Raw genomic sequence first — 17,372 nt, forward strand, 5'->3', positions numbered from 1 at the left:
AGTAGAGTTTAGTCAAATAGTTTAAACGACTACCGTGTAGAAATCTATCCATACTGTATCTCATGCATTATCTCGTCCGCAGTGAAATATGTCAATGAGGACATTTTACGTCATACGTCTATGAACTGACCTATTACCAAACCAAGTGTCATAAACAAAGCTCATCTAGAGCAAATGTCATGCCACGATTACTGTTAAAATATGAGCACCTTTAAGCAGTTCATCTGTTTTGACCTGGATTGGACCACAGTAGACCAATTTATTTAACATTGTTAAAATTGTACATGAAATGTAAAATCCTTTTATTTCACCATAACTTGTAATAAACTAGTACCTGAGTAATGTACCAACACTGCTGGAAGTACATGAATACGGCCACCAGTCACTCTAACTGTGTAATGTTGTGTCGTCAGTGCCACCTTGCCTGACCCTGTTTCAAAATGACCTCTAAATAATAATAATAATAATAATAGACTCAAGGAGTGTATAGTGGGTCAAATGTATATCTGTTCTCTGTGACAAAGCAGATAAAGGCAGTTTAGGCTTTGACCCTTTGGTCTTTAGCCAGAACAAAAAGCGTGGACATGAAACATCACAGACTGCTTTCCTGGTGAGTGAAGAAAAGGCCACTGATAGGGCTGACCCAGAGGGATGGCAGCAACACGCAGGGCCGACTGACTAAGGTGGTAACAATGTCAGGCTGGACAAATTGCAAAGGAACTTGTTTTTGAATACAGAACATGGAATTATCCATGTAGCAACCTGGACGGAGATTAAAAAAAAGGAGGAAAAACTGAGAGTCACCTGTTGAATCTCTTAGATTTAGTCAAAAACACCCAGACTACAAATACTGAATTAGTCACATGAATAGGATCTACTTCAAGTTCAGTAGAGTTTGAAAGTTACGACATGATTGCCTGGAAAAACAAAAAATAGCGTCTTGCTTACATGCGGCCAAAACAAATGTTAAAAAAATAGCGTCTTGCTTACATGCGGCTGCATTATTTCGAGCTTCAGCCAGGGTAACATCCTCACCACTGCTTGCGGGCAGATCACTTAATCAATGTCCATGGTGTGCATGAGTGGTCCTCTGAAGGCTGAGGCTGTGTCCATCCTGCCCGCCCATTTCTACTGCCAGTTCCAGCCATGAATATGGAGCTGTTCTGTGGCTAGAAGCTTGCTTATGTTTTCTGTCTGATATCTAGGCCCCATTCCCATTTCAAAGAGCGGTCCACCCGGGGCCTTGACTTTTTGATCTGCCTGGCGACTGAGTCGACCACCTGCATGTGGGATCAGCTGCCAAAGAGAGCAGACAACCCCTCTGCTTCGAAATATACATCCACCACCACCTCCAGCCCCCGGCTCTCCCTGCTTCATTGCCCTTCACTTCCGCCAGGAACCTCAGCGGTCCTAACTGGGTCTGGAGCAGCGTTGGATTTCCAACAATTCCGACCATGCCATGCTTGAGAAGTTCACTACAGCAGTGGGGAGGCTTTTAAGTTACTGGGCCATTTTGTATTTACAAAATGGGTTAATGCTAAAGTGGCATTTCCAGCTTTCTTATGAAGAAACCATCTTGTTTTCTCAAAGTCGCACCACGTCACTCAGCTCAGCACTTCTCTTAGCCTGCACCCGACTCCTGTCAAATCAGTTCCTGCTAACGTATCCTGCAGGCTGCTGTGTATCTGTGTGTTCATTAAAACATTTGGAAATTTTCTGGTTCAAGATGCAGCCTGCACTTCACGTTTAATCTCATGTATGTCAATAAAGGCATCATAAACTGTCAGGTAAGAAGTGTGGGACATATGGGTTTATCGTAGTTAGGACAAATGAAGTTGGAATGGAATGGAAGCCACAGACCCCCGAACAATACAGAAATGACACTGGAGTGACGTATTCTGTGCCAACACATACTTTTCTAATCCCTGAAATCAGATTATAACCAATCAGATTTAGGCACTTTATTGTGAAAAGTCCAAATCAACAAAATAATTTTGGTAGAAACTACTTTATTTCTTGTCTTATTATAATAAGTGCATAAGTCACATTAAGAAGATAGATGACTAAAGTATTGAGTAGTTTTGTTACTTACTTATACTTACAGTTTCAAATGTGGGAATAAAGGCCAATAAATGTACTGTTGCTTTTGCGGTACAACCTCATTGTGCATCTCTCTGGTATTTTACATGCTTGATTCAAAATGATTATAGATTAATGATCACAGATATTAATTTAAAATTAGGACCACCTTTCCTGTCAGGGTTTAATTAAAACCCAAAGGATTTTAGACGACTGAATTAAAAATTTACCATGAGTGCATGCCCTGGATGCCCGCCACTGGACCATTGATATTCACCGTGTATAAGTGTAGCTGACATGTGTCAAAGGCTGCCCTCCAGAAAGGTGTTCTCAACCTGCAGCCCAGCCAAACAGCGGCACCCAGACACACTCTTTATACTAATTATCCTTACTGAAAGTAATGACTTTTAAAAGAAATTTGTGAAGATTAATTCTCACAGAAAGCAACAGCTATTTCAGATGTGATTCTTCTGGAATGTTTTGTAACAATAAGTGATATTCCCGGAGTCGCTGTGTTAATTGCTTTTCTTGAACGCTGACAGTCGGCCTAATAAGTGTCTAATTGTTTCCCAGCTGGGGTGATATCCTTCAGACCTTGGACACACTTAAAGCTGAGGTTGACGTGAAAAGAAAAAATACAGAAAAAGAGCGGCACTATTTATCTAGTGCAATAAAAACAAAAAGAACAAGCAAGTAATACGCTGAAAATTGAGTAACATCGCACCACAGGAAGAGAACTCCAATATAATTAGAGGACCCCCAGTTCAGCTAAATTTGATGTGACCTACGCAGACAATGGTTTCCTTTAAATTTTGACAAAACTCAATGAAAGCACCTAAATCATCAAACAGCGAAAATATCTTTCTCTCCAAATAAATATAATCTCGGAGACTTACTTCACCCAGTCATTTACTGAATAATGCTGCAGCAGTTAGATGTTACAGAGAATGACACAGCAGCCACCTCCCGTTCCCTGTGCAGAGGAATCACAGATTCTCTGACACTGCAGACAAATAAACAATTAATCAAAAGGCAGAAAACCACACTGGCAAATACTTAAATGAGCAGAGAAATGAGGAAGAATTGCCTGAAAAGGGGTTGGAGGTGGGATATCATTGAACCATGCTGAACTTAGCTTTTGCTCTCAGTTCTCTGTCTCTGGTTATAAATGACTTCAGATTTGACGTTTCCAGCCCACAAACTTACAACAAAACATACTCTCTTTTATTTAAACAGTGGAGGAAAAAAAACGAGTTTTTGTTATGGAAAAATGGACCGGGGGGTCGTGTGTTGTGCCGGTCCTATCAAGCAGAAAGGCGGGTGGCAGTCGAAGGGGCTCACAGCCTCTCCCCACTTCGTAAAGCCCTCATAAATCCTGATTTGAGTGGGGCGCTAACCAGAGGAGGTAAGGCACGTCGATGGAGGGGGCTAGAGAGTGGAGGGGGGGGAGTATGGCAGCTTGCCTTCTAAAATGCTACGTCTGATTAAGTCTTCCCATTAGGTGACAGCTGAACTTTAACATTAATATGATAATATTGAAATAAGTGTGTGTTATTTACTTCAGCTCCAGAGGAGGGCAGAGGGGAGGGGAATGAGGAGGGGGAGGGAATGATGAATGATTTCTGGACAGCTCTGGGTGACATGCCAGGCGAGCTGACCCCCCCACAATTCCCCGCCTCCTCCTCTTCCCATAATCAGACTTGACAAAATGGAGACATATGCAGAAATATTGGTTACAGTCGGCATCACAGCCCTTCTCAGGCCTTTCCTCTCTAGTAACTGCCGGCCGCCTCTGAGCCGCCCTCTAAATTGTCTAAGGGCACTGAAGCATCTATTTCAATTGGCACTTCCTTCCGGGCTCTGCGATTTTACATTTAGTCTCTGTCATTTACATATTACTCTTAATCAAAATCCACTGTGGCTGACGGAGAGGACGGGGAAAAACACAACAAGAAAGAAGAAAGTGAGAAACAAAAGCGTGGCGTCACGGTTCAGGAGTAGGCACACAGCACTTTATGAAATGGAGATGTGACAAGACCATTACAGTGTGTGTGCACATTTGTGTGACTTCTGTGTGTGTGTGTGTGTACTTCTTTTGGAGTGAGTGTATTAGATAATGCAGGGACTATTGAAATATTTGCGTGTGAATGCTTGTGTTTGTCTGATTGTCGTGGGGCGACCCAGTGCATGAACAGGCAATCAAAAGAGACAAAGAGCGAAAAAAAAAAAAAAAAAGCAGCAAGAAGAGAAGAATGGAGATGTGTACAGTGTGTACTTGTCTTCTTTAGCTATTTTCTCAAGGAAGCGACGCAGGGCTTCTCCTTTCTCTCTCGACTCAGGCATCATCAATTATTGTTATCCGAGTTTGTATGCTCAGAAAAAACAGCATGTGACAGACTGATGTAGCACATAACCAGAATGATCACCAGGATAAAAAATATTCAGAGGAAGACAAAAAAAATATATATATATATATCAACTAAAGGAAGAATTTCGCTCAATTGCTAAATGATAAACAGTATAAAAACTGAAAGGGATTTACTCCAGCTGATAGGCTGAAATGTATTTCTATTTTTATTATTGTGCCTTTTTGTATCTCCATCCCACTTTGCTCTGAGCTGTTTAAATCTGTATTTAAATCTCACTAAAAAAATGTGATCCGGATGTGATTACAGACAGATAATGACTTGCACTGAGCTGCCGGCACCATCACAGCACAACACATACAGAGAGGTGCAGAAACCATGTCCCTACCTGCCGCTTACCTTCTCAGCATGCCGGTAAGGATGCGAGAACTCTTGCCCAGGTTGGCGTCCGTTTCTCTCAGCTGGGAAGACAAAGGAGAAAGTGGAAGACAGGGTTACTGTTTCTAATCATCAGATCTGAAGGTTAAAAACTCTCACCTGGTTAAACCGATTGTATGAGTTGGTTTAATTAATCAAACGATTAGAATCAGATTATTATAATGGTTTCCTGGTTTCACTGCCATCCAGCACCTGGGATATTTACTTTTTTTTGCTTCGTCTCTTTTCATTTCCTTTCTTCCTCAGGGTGTTGTAGATTTTTTTCTCCCACTCATTTTACCTGCTGTACTGACTTTTACAAAAGACAATTTTGGGGGGAAGGTTTCCTTGCAAAAAAATGCTGACAGTGCTCTGCACAGAGAGTTTGTCACCACTGTCCACCTGTGGTCAAATTTACAGAGAATGATGAGAAAGTGTGGGAAAGAGCTGTTGCTCATTTCTCTCCCTCCTATCAGTGGGGAGTCATTTATCTCCGTCTTTCAGTGGGACAATAAATCCTTTTCAGCAGAAGATCGTTTGTCTGCACATGTGGAGGTTTCAGTTTTTATCAAAATTAGATTCATTATGTGTTTATATTTAATACATTTCCAGTGACTTCGTTTTCGCAGCCTTGGTATGCTCCACTCCAGTAACACTCTTTTCCTTGTTTGTTCTGGCTCATGTTGCACTCGTCCCTCTTGCCTGCACACACTGCATCCTCTCTTGCCACCCCTCCAATGCTGCCTCTTTCTTCTTCTTCTTCCATCTTTCCTTCCTCCCCTCTGGCAGCCTGGGCTGGTGCGGTGCAGGTTGCCAGAGCCAAGGATACATGTGGTACAGTGAAGGAAGTGGGGGACCTGGGGTTTAGGCCCTCTGGCAAAGACAACAAGTCCTGCAGTTGCCTGATGTCTGCTTCTACCAGAAGATCTGTTCCCCCAGATACTCAACACTTTCTCCTAAAATACACCTCTCTGAATGATTCTCTCTTTTCGGTCCTCCATAACCTCCAAGTCACATGCTCTTCATCCTTAACCTAAAATGGAAACCAAATCCAGTTGCAGTGCAGCCGACTGTCTAAAGTTAACTACAGTAACTGTAGTTGACAGTTGAGGCTAAAAGGGAGAGGAAAAAAATGTTTCCCCTCATCTTTATATAATTTCTCCATGGACAAATCCATGCACCTGCGAACGTCAGTCGTTGGGTTTGTAAAAGTCCATATAATGAAAAACAAAAAAGGATTTACACACATCAGTCTAAGCGATCTTTGATTCATGTTCCTTACTATTGTAGGAATTTATTATAATGACAAAATTAAAGGTTAATCTTCAAGGATAAAAAGTGTGAAATTCATTTGTGATTTTTTTTTTCTGTGCATGAAGGTTTGTAAGCTTGCTAAACAGGATAAAAAGCAAATTAATTGCTCACTTGCTCCCTTAAATTACTCAACTAATCCTCTTACATTAATAATCTCAAATGACTCCACACTACCCTAATTACCTGAAATGAACAGTATAAATTATAATAGTTCCCAGGAAAGCCAGAGCAAGTAGTGCTCGCTCTGCACCATTTCAGGAAGACGGCAGCTTGAGTGTGAATTCAAGTCGTCCCACTGCATGGTCCTGAACTTCAGGTGGATAAAGTAAACAAAATCCAAAATATTCTATGATACAGAGAGAAGTTTTTTGAGGCTCTCTAGAGAGTCTACAGTAATCAGAGAATGAAGAGGCAAAGATTAAACTCTTAGGGGAAAGGATTCATAATTTGTGCATTTAAAGGCTGTTTCTTCTGTCTAGAGATTTTGACCAGCGAATCAATAATTTTAAAATCATGAATTATAAATTCCAGTGTACATAAATTTGTAATCGTCGGGAAGCAAGGGTGAAGTAAAGAGGGGGGGATAAAGTGGCTTCATTCAATCTCGTCTGAGTTGAAAATATTCTGCTTTGAACTGGAGCCGAAACCTTCGATTGACTTCAATTTGTACCATAAAAGCTAAACAAAAGGCCACCCCTCCTGCTGAGAGGAAGTGTGTGTGTGTGTGTGTGGGCTTGGTGTGTTTGTGTGTATGTGTACATTCATATTATATGTCCCCATGCCTTCTACTGTATACTGCCATTCTTTTTACTTTACTGTTGCCCCACAAACTGCATTTACAAGCTTCTGTGTGCACGAGCATGTGTGTGTGTGTGTGTGTGTAGGTACACATGCACATGTTTGTACAGAAGTAAAGAAGACAGAAAGAAAGAGAGAGAGAGAGAGAGACTGCCAAAGAAAGAGAGAGCAGGTACTCTCAGTAGACACTGTCGACCGTTTTGAAAGGAAATGTTTGATTTCCTTTGAAATCGCCTGTGCAGGGCCCACTGCCATGTTGTGATCTTTAAGCATTCTGCGTAGAGGGGGCCGACAGTGCTGGGCCCCCTTCCTGTGTTTGGTCTTTTCTGTCTCTGCCGACCTGTCTGATGGCTGGCTAGATGTAAGGAGGGGCACTGCTAAGGATTTGTCGGAGGGAAGGTGGGGGTCTCTCAGGAGGAGTGAGATTGAGAGAGGGGAAACCGACAAGGAAGGTGGAGAAGTGAAGGAGAAGGTGAGGAAAGGTGGCAGAGTGACACCTAAATAAAATTACTGTGCGGAAATCGGATTCGGAATCAAGGAACTGATGCGATGGCAACTGGAAACACTGATCATTTTAGTTTCAATTACGTGGCAGAATACACATTTTTTCACAATATAATTTCAAATACATAATAGTACTGTATAGTGTTGTTGTGTATGTGACAAAGTGTTATCAATGTATGAAGACATTAGCTGCCTTGTCAAAATAATACGGCTGATAAATCATGTGAACAAGCCTAATTATACGCCAACAACATGTGCCATGTTCGTGTGTTTGTGTGTGTGTGTGTGTGTGTGTGTGTGTGTGTGTGTGTGTGTGTGTGTGTGTGTGTGTGTATACTCGCGTCGTTTGTGTGTTTTCTCAGCATACCATGCAGAACATGTTGGGTGCTGCCAACGTTGTTAACCAGTTGTGACACCTCCAGAGTCTCACAGGCACTTGTTAAAATAGACAGATGGGTGTGTGCAGGTGGGGTGTGTGTACTCACTCTTTCTCTGGCTCTCTGGATCTTCTCACGGTCAGTGTGCAGGTTGGACAAAATCTCCTGACCCACTTGCTCTGCAAAAAAGGCACAGAGACCGTGTGAAAAAGAAATGATTAAGATTTAACCACAAAATAAGGAGAAGAATATTTTTTTCTGCTATGAGTATAAATCCAGTATCTTGCATTGAGTATAGAGCTAACTACAGAAGGCATATATAACACATATATGTGTACACCCCTCATTTAATAAAAATGTGAATGCCAAGTTTCTGAGTTTAGTGTTTGAAAAATAAAAAACCAATATTAAACGATTGGCTTAATATTTGTTTTTTATTATTTGTAAGTTTTTTTTATGACAATTTGCGTGTTTTATGTGTACTTTATACAGCGTCTTTGATTTATTTTACCATGAATGAGACATTGTGTCTTAATAAGAAGACTGGCTGCATAAATACATAAAATAAAAAATAAGCAGTTAAAGTCCATATGTTAGTTACACAGTAGTCCCAGTGTACATTAAGACAATCGTCCCTGGGTCCAATTTTTTGTGTGGCAGCACCTAAGACAATGGGTCCAATTTTTTGTGTGGCAGCACCAGAGGGACAATCACACAGATGGTGAAATCCTGTTGGTATGGCAAATGTCTTGTTTACGTTCTCATAAGTAAGTTGAAGTCAACAGATTTTCTGGTGCATTTTTTGGTCAGCAATACTCCAGCATCCATTGGCCAAGGGGCCTTACTTCGCCAATTCATCAACTTTAGGCATGACAAGCTCATTTGTGGCCACTGTCAATTCTCGGTCTTATGAGCTGAGGATTTTTTTAAAAAAAGAAAGATGTCAAGAAATAAAACTCCACAGACACAATACTGTCATCAGTGCAACCACGGTGCTCCTGTATTGCTGTTTAAAAATGAGGGAGGCAGAGAATGAATCAAGGGGGGAAAAAAAGGAAAAGTGAGGAATCTTTACACGGATCAAAGACAGGCTTTCAAGCACACCAAACAAATCCGAAATAAACAACGCAGTTGCTGAGTGTATTACACTACACAGGTGCCGCACACCAAAGGGCCCACGTGCTGAGCGCCTGTTTAGGGGGAGCAGTGCAAAAATGGGCTACATCTGGCAGTTAAACCAGGGGAGAGAGAAGGAGAAGGAGAGAGACCGAATCAGGGAAAGTGGAAAAAAGGGAAAGCACTGTCAAATGAATGACATTCGTCTCCCATTCATTCCAGCTCTTTTACCCCTTACGCTGTAAGCGACTCAAATGTGTCTCTTCCTACCTTCATTAATTTCTAATCTGGGAGGAGACAGATTGAAGGATACTCAGATTAAACAGTGCAGTCAGACAGTCACATGTGACAAATAGGGCAGATTAAAAGACTGAGTGCAGGTATTAATAACCATAAAAATACAAGCCCCTTCCCCGTCACCACCGGAGTAGAACAGGGAATAAACAGGAGAGGAGTTGTAGTGGAAGTCTTCTGTTAAAGACAAATAAGCAAAGCTTTCCATCTCTGTCAGGGCTGCGGCTTTTCTTAAAATAAATGGCTGTGACAAGTACTCTGGCAGCAGTGTTTTTTTTTCTCCTCACTACATTATTGGAAAGGTTTGCAAAATGTAAAACGATGGATGAGGCAGTTGTTAAGGAGACCTCCAGAGTTTTCCAAGTAATTTCTAGCCTCAATCTGTTAAAATATGTGTCACAACAAAATGTTTTACCAATACTGTACAAAGGAATGAGAAGACATAATTACTATACAGTATTCAACTTTCAACCTTTATCTAGACACAGATAGAGCTAACTAAAAGATTGTTATTGTTTAATTAATGATTAATGTTATTGCAATATGCATTTTTATTTCACTTTCACAGGTCCTTCTGTCCAGAAGGAAGCCTGGTGTGTCAGAGCCCAAAGAATTTTTTTATTTATTTTTTGCATAAAAAACAATGAACTAGAGGTTAGTTTGTAGTCATTCTGTTTTTACTAAATTATTCCTTGCATATTTATTTCTTATTAAACAGGAATAACTGCTAAAACATTTTTAGAAAATGGAAAATAATTTACTTTTAAAGCTACTGACTTGTTGCTTGGTAGTGTGTTAAATATTCCCAGCCTGCTTAAACATCTATTAACAATTTAAATAGCTCTGGCCCAGAGGCCTTGTTCTGATTCACTTGGTAAAACACTCCATCCCCAAAGGTCTGTTTAACAAGCCAATTATTCCATTACATTACACCCACACCGCAGCACAGAGCCTAATTTAACTCTGTCCTCTAATGTTACTGTGGAAACAAAATAGTTGAAGGTACAAATGAGATCTATTGAGAAAAATATTTTCTTAGTCTACTAATCAGTGTGCAACCTAAAGATGAAAATGATTAGGAAACGTACAATTCAGTGAAATTAATATTGTCAACGTAACCAAAAGAAGGAGTGTAAGAGGTTAAATAATAACATTTAACAAGCTATCATTTTTATGTCAGTGTTAAATTATTATATATATGTTGTTACCTTTTCCTGTTCAATCAACTCAGGTCATGAAAATACAACCAAGTAAGTCAGAAAACTCCTAGTGAACCACAACCATCCCAGGTTTAAACTTTTTTAGTCCATGGAAACATTTAATTGGCAATATCATCTGTTTTATAGTAGCTTTTCAGAGCAGTTACACACTGTCTGAGAACTTCTGTCTGCCTCTCTGTGCTGTGTTTTTTTTTTTTTTCCTCCCCGCTTCCTCTGTCCCTGGAGCTGAGAGGGTACAAGACCTGACAGTGGTGAGCTGTGAAGCTCAGCACAGTTCCTTTTCATTAAGCAGTTGAGACCACTTTTTGAAGGTTACCCCACACACTTATTTCCGGACACAAGCCACACACTCCAACAAACGGAGTATGGAAGCCCATGAGAGGGTTGAGGGCAAGTAAAGAGGAGCCTGATCAATGTGAGACCATACATTTTTACTCTGCCAAGCTCTCTCTCTCCTGACATTGTTCTCCCCGCGTTGTGTGTCTCTTTCTCTCTTCCTTTCGGTCTTTCTCTCGCACACACGCAAGCACAGTCGCATGTGCTGTCACTGACTTGTATACCTGTAATTCCCCGGTGAATAAAGTTACCTGTCTTGGTGGTGCACTTCCAGAGAAGCTTAAAAAAAGTTCTCAAGTATACAACTGCCTGCATGCCAGACTTTCATCACCTTCATCAAAGCTGCATGCACACTGAGATATATTTACAATGCTGAGCCTACGAGGCCATGAGGCTAGCACATTAGCACTGAGCTATAGCTCAAAATAAAGAGAAGCCAAATACAAAAGGTCACAGAAGCAAAGTACTGTATATCTGGGGACTGGGTGATACTGTGACAGTTTACATGCTGTCACAACAAACGGAGGCGCAAGGTAATTAGTGCTATTTTTGAAGAAGCCGTTTACAACAGAACAGGAAACTCTAATTGCGGTGATTGTATGTTGCCACTGAAAATTTTCCTGAGCTATAATTATTGAAATTATTTTAAACATCTGCTAAAATGCAACACCTGAACATTTAATTATATACATATGTGCGTGCAGTACTTAAAAGGTCCTGAAGAAGTCATAGACACACTAGGCAGGCATACAGTGAACAATCCAAGGCCATCCTGACTTCGCCCGTGCACCAGGCCCTTCCTCTTGCATGAGTATGAGTGGTGGTGGGCAGTCAAGGTGGATTTCTGGGGCCTTTCTTCACTCTGCCAGGCTCTGTTTTATTCATCGCCTGCGCCCTGACCCCGCAGAGCTCCTGTTCTGACAAATCACTTCTGATTAAGACAGATCTCTGTTAGTCAGCCACTCAACTTGGCCTATTCATCATTCTGCCGAAAATATTACGTTCTCCTCCCCCACGCCTCCTTCCTTCCGGCTCGTTTGCCTGTCCGTCAGACCGAAGCAAGGCACAAAAAAATGTCCGCCTGTTTTAAGTGGTTGATTACAGACAATTGGTGGATGGAGAGATGCAAGAGTGTCTTATGGGTGATAAGACGCATGTTTAATGGGTATAAATGACCGGGCCTGAAGGAGACCAGCTGGTAATAGAACCATTTGTTTAAGGCTGAACCTTGTTGCAGAAAAAAATGAAAGCTGCATTTTGCCTCTATTTTAGCTCCCCCTCCTCTTATCTTTTCACCTCAACCTCAAAGTCACCAAATTTACATTTTCTTTTAAACTGCAAATCCCCTTCAACCGTATTCAATGAGAATTGATGAGGCTCAGAGAGGGATAGCTTGTTTTACATCTAGGAAATTACTCATACTTACGTCCCAGCGGACACTGCCACTCCTGTGTTAAATTTATTTAGTAACAATTTCATCAGAAATAATTACCGCAAGTGACCAAACAAAGACAGATATCTGAACGCATTCAGATGTAAAGTCACAATGAAGCGCGGCTAAAAATTTCCAGATTGAATTAACCTGAACAACAACCCTGTGAGAGGGCAGGACGAGAAGAGAATATAACCTCCTATAAGCCAATTGCTGAGACTTAATCAACCATTCTTACTGAAGCATCCAAATGAAAACTAATGGACTCGCCTATGTTTACAGTGATTTCCTCACACACAACACTGTTTGGGCAACGATTCCTGAGGTCAATTAAAAAACAGGAAATTTCAACGGCCTACACATTTTATTCCGGCTGGTCAATTGTGAAGCTGGAGGAGAACAAACTTATTAATTCCACTTTAAGTTCTGGGGAAAATGATTTTTTTATGTGTTGATTAAACTTGGTTAAAATGGTGAAAAATGCACCGACTGTATAATTAAGAGTCATATCTGAATGAGCTAATTTTTGTATGCATTATTCATAATGCTGACATTTGTGTCACGCTATTGTGCTAGTCACAATGCAGCTTAAATAAAAAAGTAGGTGTGAAGGGGAAAAAATAAAAACAAACAAATGTTATTCAACTACAGGCAGCAGAGGCAGAGATGTCCAATTATGCGACTTAAATAATTCGATTTTATTATCTGCTAAGTACTTAATACAATCAAGAAATGTTCTTATGGATCAAAATGTGCATTTAAAAAAAAAACCTGAATGACTAAAGTACTACAGCAGGGGTGCCCAAAAAATGATTATGATGTTTCAATTGATCAGTACTGGTAAATCATGAGCAATTCTAATAAAAACTTTAAATTAAAAAATATAGATACTGACTAAATTATTCATATTAATACATGCATTTAATCAAACTACCTCACCGTATCATGTACATACTACATATCTATATATTTTGTTTGTTTTGTTGAAACATTAAGTTTATATAAGGAAAAATATATATTCAATATTATCAATCTAGGTAGATCATCTTAGCGTGGTCATTGGAAAAGTAGATCCTGAGCCAAACAAGTGTGGAAAGAAGAAAGCATCTCATTAAACAAACCTCATTGGAAATGAACGGGGAGAAAACTTTTAACCACCTAGTTGGTAATGGACACTGGCTGAGAGACGAGCCAAAATATGGAAGACGAGAAAGGAGAGTTGACACAGCGCTGGTTCATTTTCAACAGTTTAGCAGCGCTAATCATCACATTACTGCTGATTAAAAGCTTTTACATCTCGAATCAGAAAGTTGACAGGCAGATCAAAGAGCAAAACACAAATTTCTTGCCTTTTAATTATCTGTACAACACCACACCTCGGGCGGCGCTCCCTGCCTATCTCCTCAAACTTGGTGAAAGACTGAAGGAGATCTAACACACTACAACAGTTCATCATCCAGTAAAATGTGAGAAAGGGAGGAGAAAAAAAACACACACGCACACATACACACACGTCCAGACCCACGCTGACACACAGACAGACACACGCATGCACGGAAAGATATAAAGCCTCATGACGTCTGAAGGCGACAGTCCCCTTTATTAACACATTACAAATTGGAAAGCGCTAATAACGTTTGTCAAAATCAAACTTGGCATCAGGCTTATTTGCATGATATGACAATGCCAGTTGGGAGCCTCCGTCTAGTCATCATTAGTACACTCGCAGTGATGAAGTATTTAACACTTTTCAACACCTGCTGATAACAGGTTTGTGTTGCTAAATGAACAAAAACAACTCGCTAAATGCCCTTTGCTGAAATCCCAGCCTCGTCATTGGAGATGCAGCGAGAGTAAAGTGGAGACAAAAAAAGCTTCACCATTATCTCGCTGTTTATCAAGTTCCACCACCTAGTTCCTGATTGTTTTCTATCAGGCAATTGACGCAATAAAAATCTATCCAAAATCAGATTAGAAGATGACGAACCGATTTAGTATCAGCTTGGAGGTTTTCAAAAAGTTCTACTCAAACATGTTTTTTTTTTAAACTTGGATAGAACACACTGTTGTCTGACTTCAGATCACTTTCTTTTTAAATAAAATATTAGCAACTATTTACACTGTCCTCTCCCCCTTAAACTGCGCACTAACTAAACTCTCGTTATGTCAATAACATGCAAAACAAGCATGGTGGAAAACAAGCAAACAATCTGCGGGGACAGAGGACTGTCTGCAGCAATTTGGAAAAGGAGAAAAAGGAGGGCATGAAAACAAGACATCAAACATAAGCCTGAATTGAAGGCGCAGGCCATTAGAAGAGGTTGCACTGACGGGATCTGACAGCTGGAAACACTTAAAGATTATTTTCTTCAAACTTTGAATTCATTAATACTTATGAACTAATGAAGCGCTCCAGAGAAGCTGCAGAAAGAAGAGGCTGGGCTAAGAGATGAAGAGGGAGACTAAGCGCTAAGAGACTCTGCAGCCTGGCCAGTGTAATGACAAGTGGAGCTTCAGTCATAGTTCAACTGGGCCACATAATTGGACTTATGTTGTTCCAGTATGGGAACAGAGAAAGGGAATGCTTTTATTCTTTAACTTACTCTAAAGTCCATTCCAGTACACCAGGTAGTCATGATGTAAATGATAAATAAATATATATATATATATATTGCAAGTGCACACTAAATTCATCACACTGCTTTAACGCAAACTTCATTATTTAACTGCGCTAACCAGAAATGTCCATGTCTGCAAGACATTTTCTTTTGGCCACGGTGGTGTCTGCGATTCATTGTATTCGACATAACAGCTTTTTATGTGAAGAAGATAAATCAAGTTGAGTCTTTGGCAAATCCAAGGTGCTCTGACAATGTCATTGAGTCGAGCAACAGTGAAGCTTATTAACAGAACACTGTGTCATTGTGGCTCCGCTGACAGCACAGACAGCAAAGTTGTATTTTACGTTGGGCAACACCATAGCATTTCCCTGCTCACTTAAAAGGAAATAATACTCCCATTATATGGGGGGATCTGAGGCACAGAGGGATCTCACAGAAGAAACGCGTCATTATGTACGTCATTTTACAATGACCAGGGCCCAGAGCCCAAGACAGATTATGGTTAGCTGTCATTATGAACACAAACAGCGCTGAACTACACAGAGGCACGTGAAAGCTCTTGTGCATGGGGAACGCTGTCTATCGTGGTCTCACTTCTGTGGTCCACGACAACAGTTAGACACATTCAACCAATCTTAGTAATTAAATAAATAAACTCAAGCAACCGTTACACCTGCATTTCAAAGTGACCTGCACATGCATACAACAGACGATTTATCACATGACCATGAGCCAGGCATGTTTGGGGGGGGGGTCTGAGTTTGTCTTTAAATCAACATAAATGTAATATGTAATTTGTAACAATGCCTCATTGGTAAGGTGACAAGCAATCACATTTATTTCCTCATCATTAACTAAAACCGCCTTAAGTTAATACCCAACACACCAGCCACCGCCGTTCCCACTAATGATGCATATCTAGGTTTTGAGACATGGCAGAACTAATTTGATCCACTGGCTGAGACACCTTAGAATCATCAAATCAATTATTTATAAAGCACAGGATATTGTTACTCAACCGTCAACCAAGTGGCTGGCCCTTTTTTAACATCCCCCTCGTCACTCAATTTGGTCTTGGACAACTTTGTTTACCTTTTTTCCCAAAAAACTTTTGTCATTTGTCAGTCACTGTGGCAGTAATTGGGTCAGATGTTCTACATTAAACAGGACTCCATGTGGACTTGCAGGCAGTCCAGGTTCACCCAGATAAAAAGAAAAACAAAACAAGTGTCATCAATAAGACAGGTTGGCCAAAGAGTTGGAAAGAAAACCAACTCGAATGTCGAAGCTTACAAAGCAATTTCTCTAAACATCTTTAGACAATATAAAACAAAAATGCAATACCAAGACTGTTGGATTTAATTAATGTTACTTTGTGAACATAAAAATATTACGTTTAATCTTTGTTAAGATTGTTGGCATTATTCAACCAAATAAACACAAAGAAAATCATTTCAGGTTCTATATCAGTAGCAAATCCGTACTGCACCAGGGACAGGAAATGGAACCGCGCAGTCATTAGCGTGAGCCGTGACAGTGGGCAGCCTTTGCATGCTCTGTCCCCTGATTGTAATTGAGGCCGATGTGTGACAGCTTCCCATGTGCCCTCTCTGCGGTGGCCTGGGGCATAGGGCACGCTGACAAAAAAAAAGAATTGGAGACAGTGGCACGGGGTCCTGTCCAGGCACGGCCATGGCACCGTACCCTTAGGGCCAATGACCCTCCCCCTTTCAACCTGCTGCAACTTTTGCTGCCTCACCTCTGTCACCAGGCATCTTGGAGGCTAACGAGAGGGCACCTGAGACTGCTTAACAATTCTACCACATCCGTCGGTTGGGTATGCAAGCGGCTTGTCTTTTCCTCTCTTCTGTCAGTGTTCTTCTCCCCCTGCTCTGAGACCTTTAGTGAAATAAGTGTCAGCTCGAGGAGACAGGCACTCATCAACACGCTATACCTGGGAGGTTTATTAATGCTGTGATGGTTTCCAAGAGCAGAGAGGAAAAAAACGCTTTGTCCTCGTGGAGGCAGATAAAGGACAAAAGCTTAAACAACTTTTAAGAGTCTTAACTTCTTCTGTGTTTATGCGAATGTTTTTCCAGGTATTAAATAAAGAATACCACAGCATAGACAGAACATCATCTCAAATATTGTAGTACTCCCATCTTGGCTATGTGTTTCTGAACAAAGTTTTATTTATCTTTAGTTTTATGTTTCTCCTGATCAATAACTGAGAAAGATGGAAATACCAGTGTTGTAAAGAGTTGGGAAGAGAAAACGCATAGGGGAAAAAAGGAAGTTTCTCTGTATAGATTTTCTCCACATAAATGTGCGTTACAAATGAAACTTCAGTTCTACAAGTGGTGCGGAAGCCTACAGGGGCCTTCTGGTATCCAGTCGCAAATACATAATTAAAGGAACACAGAGAGGGAGCGTGTTATTACCAATGTTTTCATTAGGCCAAGTTAACACACTGGTCTCCCACAAGACCTACAGACAAC

At 40.7% G+C, this 17,372-nt stretch overlaps 1 protein-coding gene across 4 annotated transcripts in view; it reads right to left on the reverse strand.

Annotated features, from left to right (window-relative positions):
* The window catches only part of vti1a (vesicle transport through interaction with t-SNAREs 1A), a 98,614-nt gene that overhangs the window by 25,893 nt on the left and 55,349 nt on the right, over positions 1 to 17,372 (reverse strand). For 2 of the 4 annotated variants that reach the window (XM_008313865.3, XM_008313864.3), the window contains 2 exons: positions 7,964 to 8,034; positions 4,845 to 4,906 (listed from right to left, as the gene is read on the reverse strand). In XM_008313865.3, coding sequence (XP_008312087.1) covers positions 4,845 to 4,906; positions 7,964 to 8,034 — 133 coding nt within the window. Of the gene's footprint in view, positions 1 to 4,833; positions 4,907 to 7,963; positions 8,035 to 17,372 lie in introns of all 4 variants that reach the window. The other 2 variants (XM_008313867.3, XM_008313866.3) reach the window with 1 other exon arrangement.

This window comes from Cynoglossus semilaevis, chromosome 8 (assembly GCF_000523025.1).
Source record: "Cynoglossus semilaevis isolate Cse_v1.0 chromosome 8, Cse_v1.0, whole genome shotgun sequence".
Taxonomy (NCBI): Eukaryota; Metazoa; Chordata; class Actinopteri; order Pleuronectiformes; family Cynoglossidae; genus Cynoglossus; species Cynoglossus semilaevis.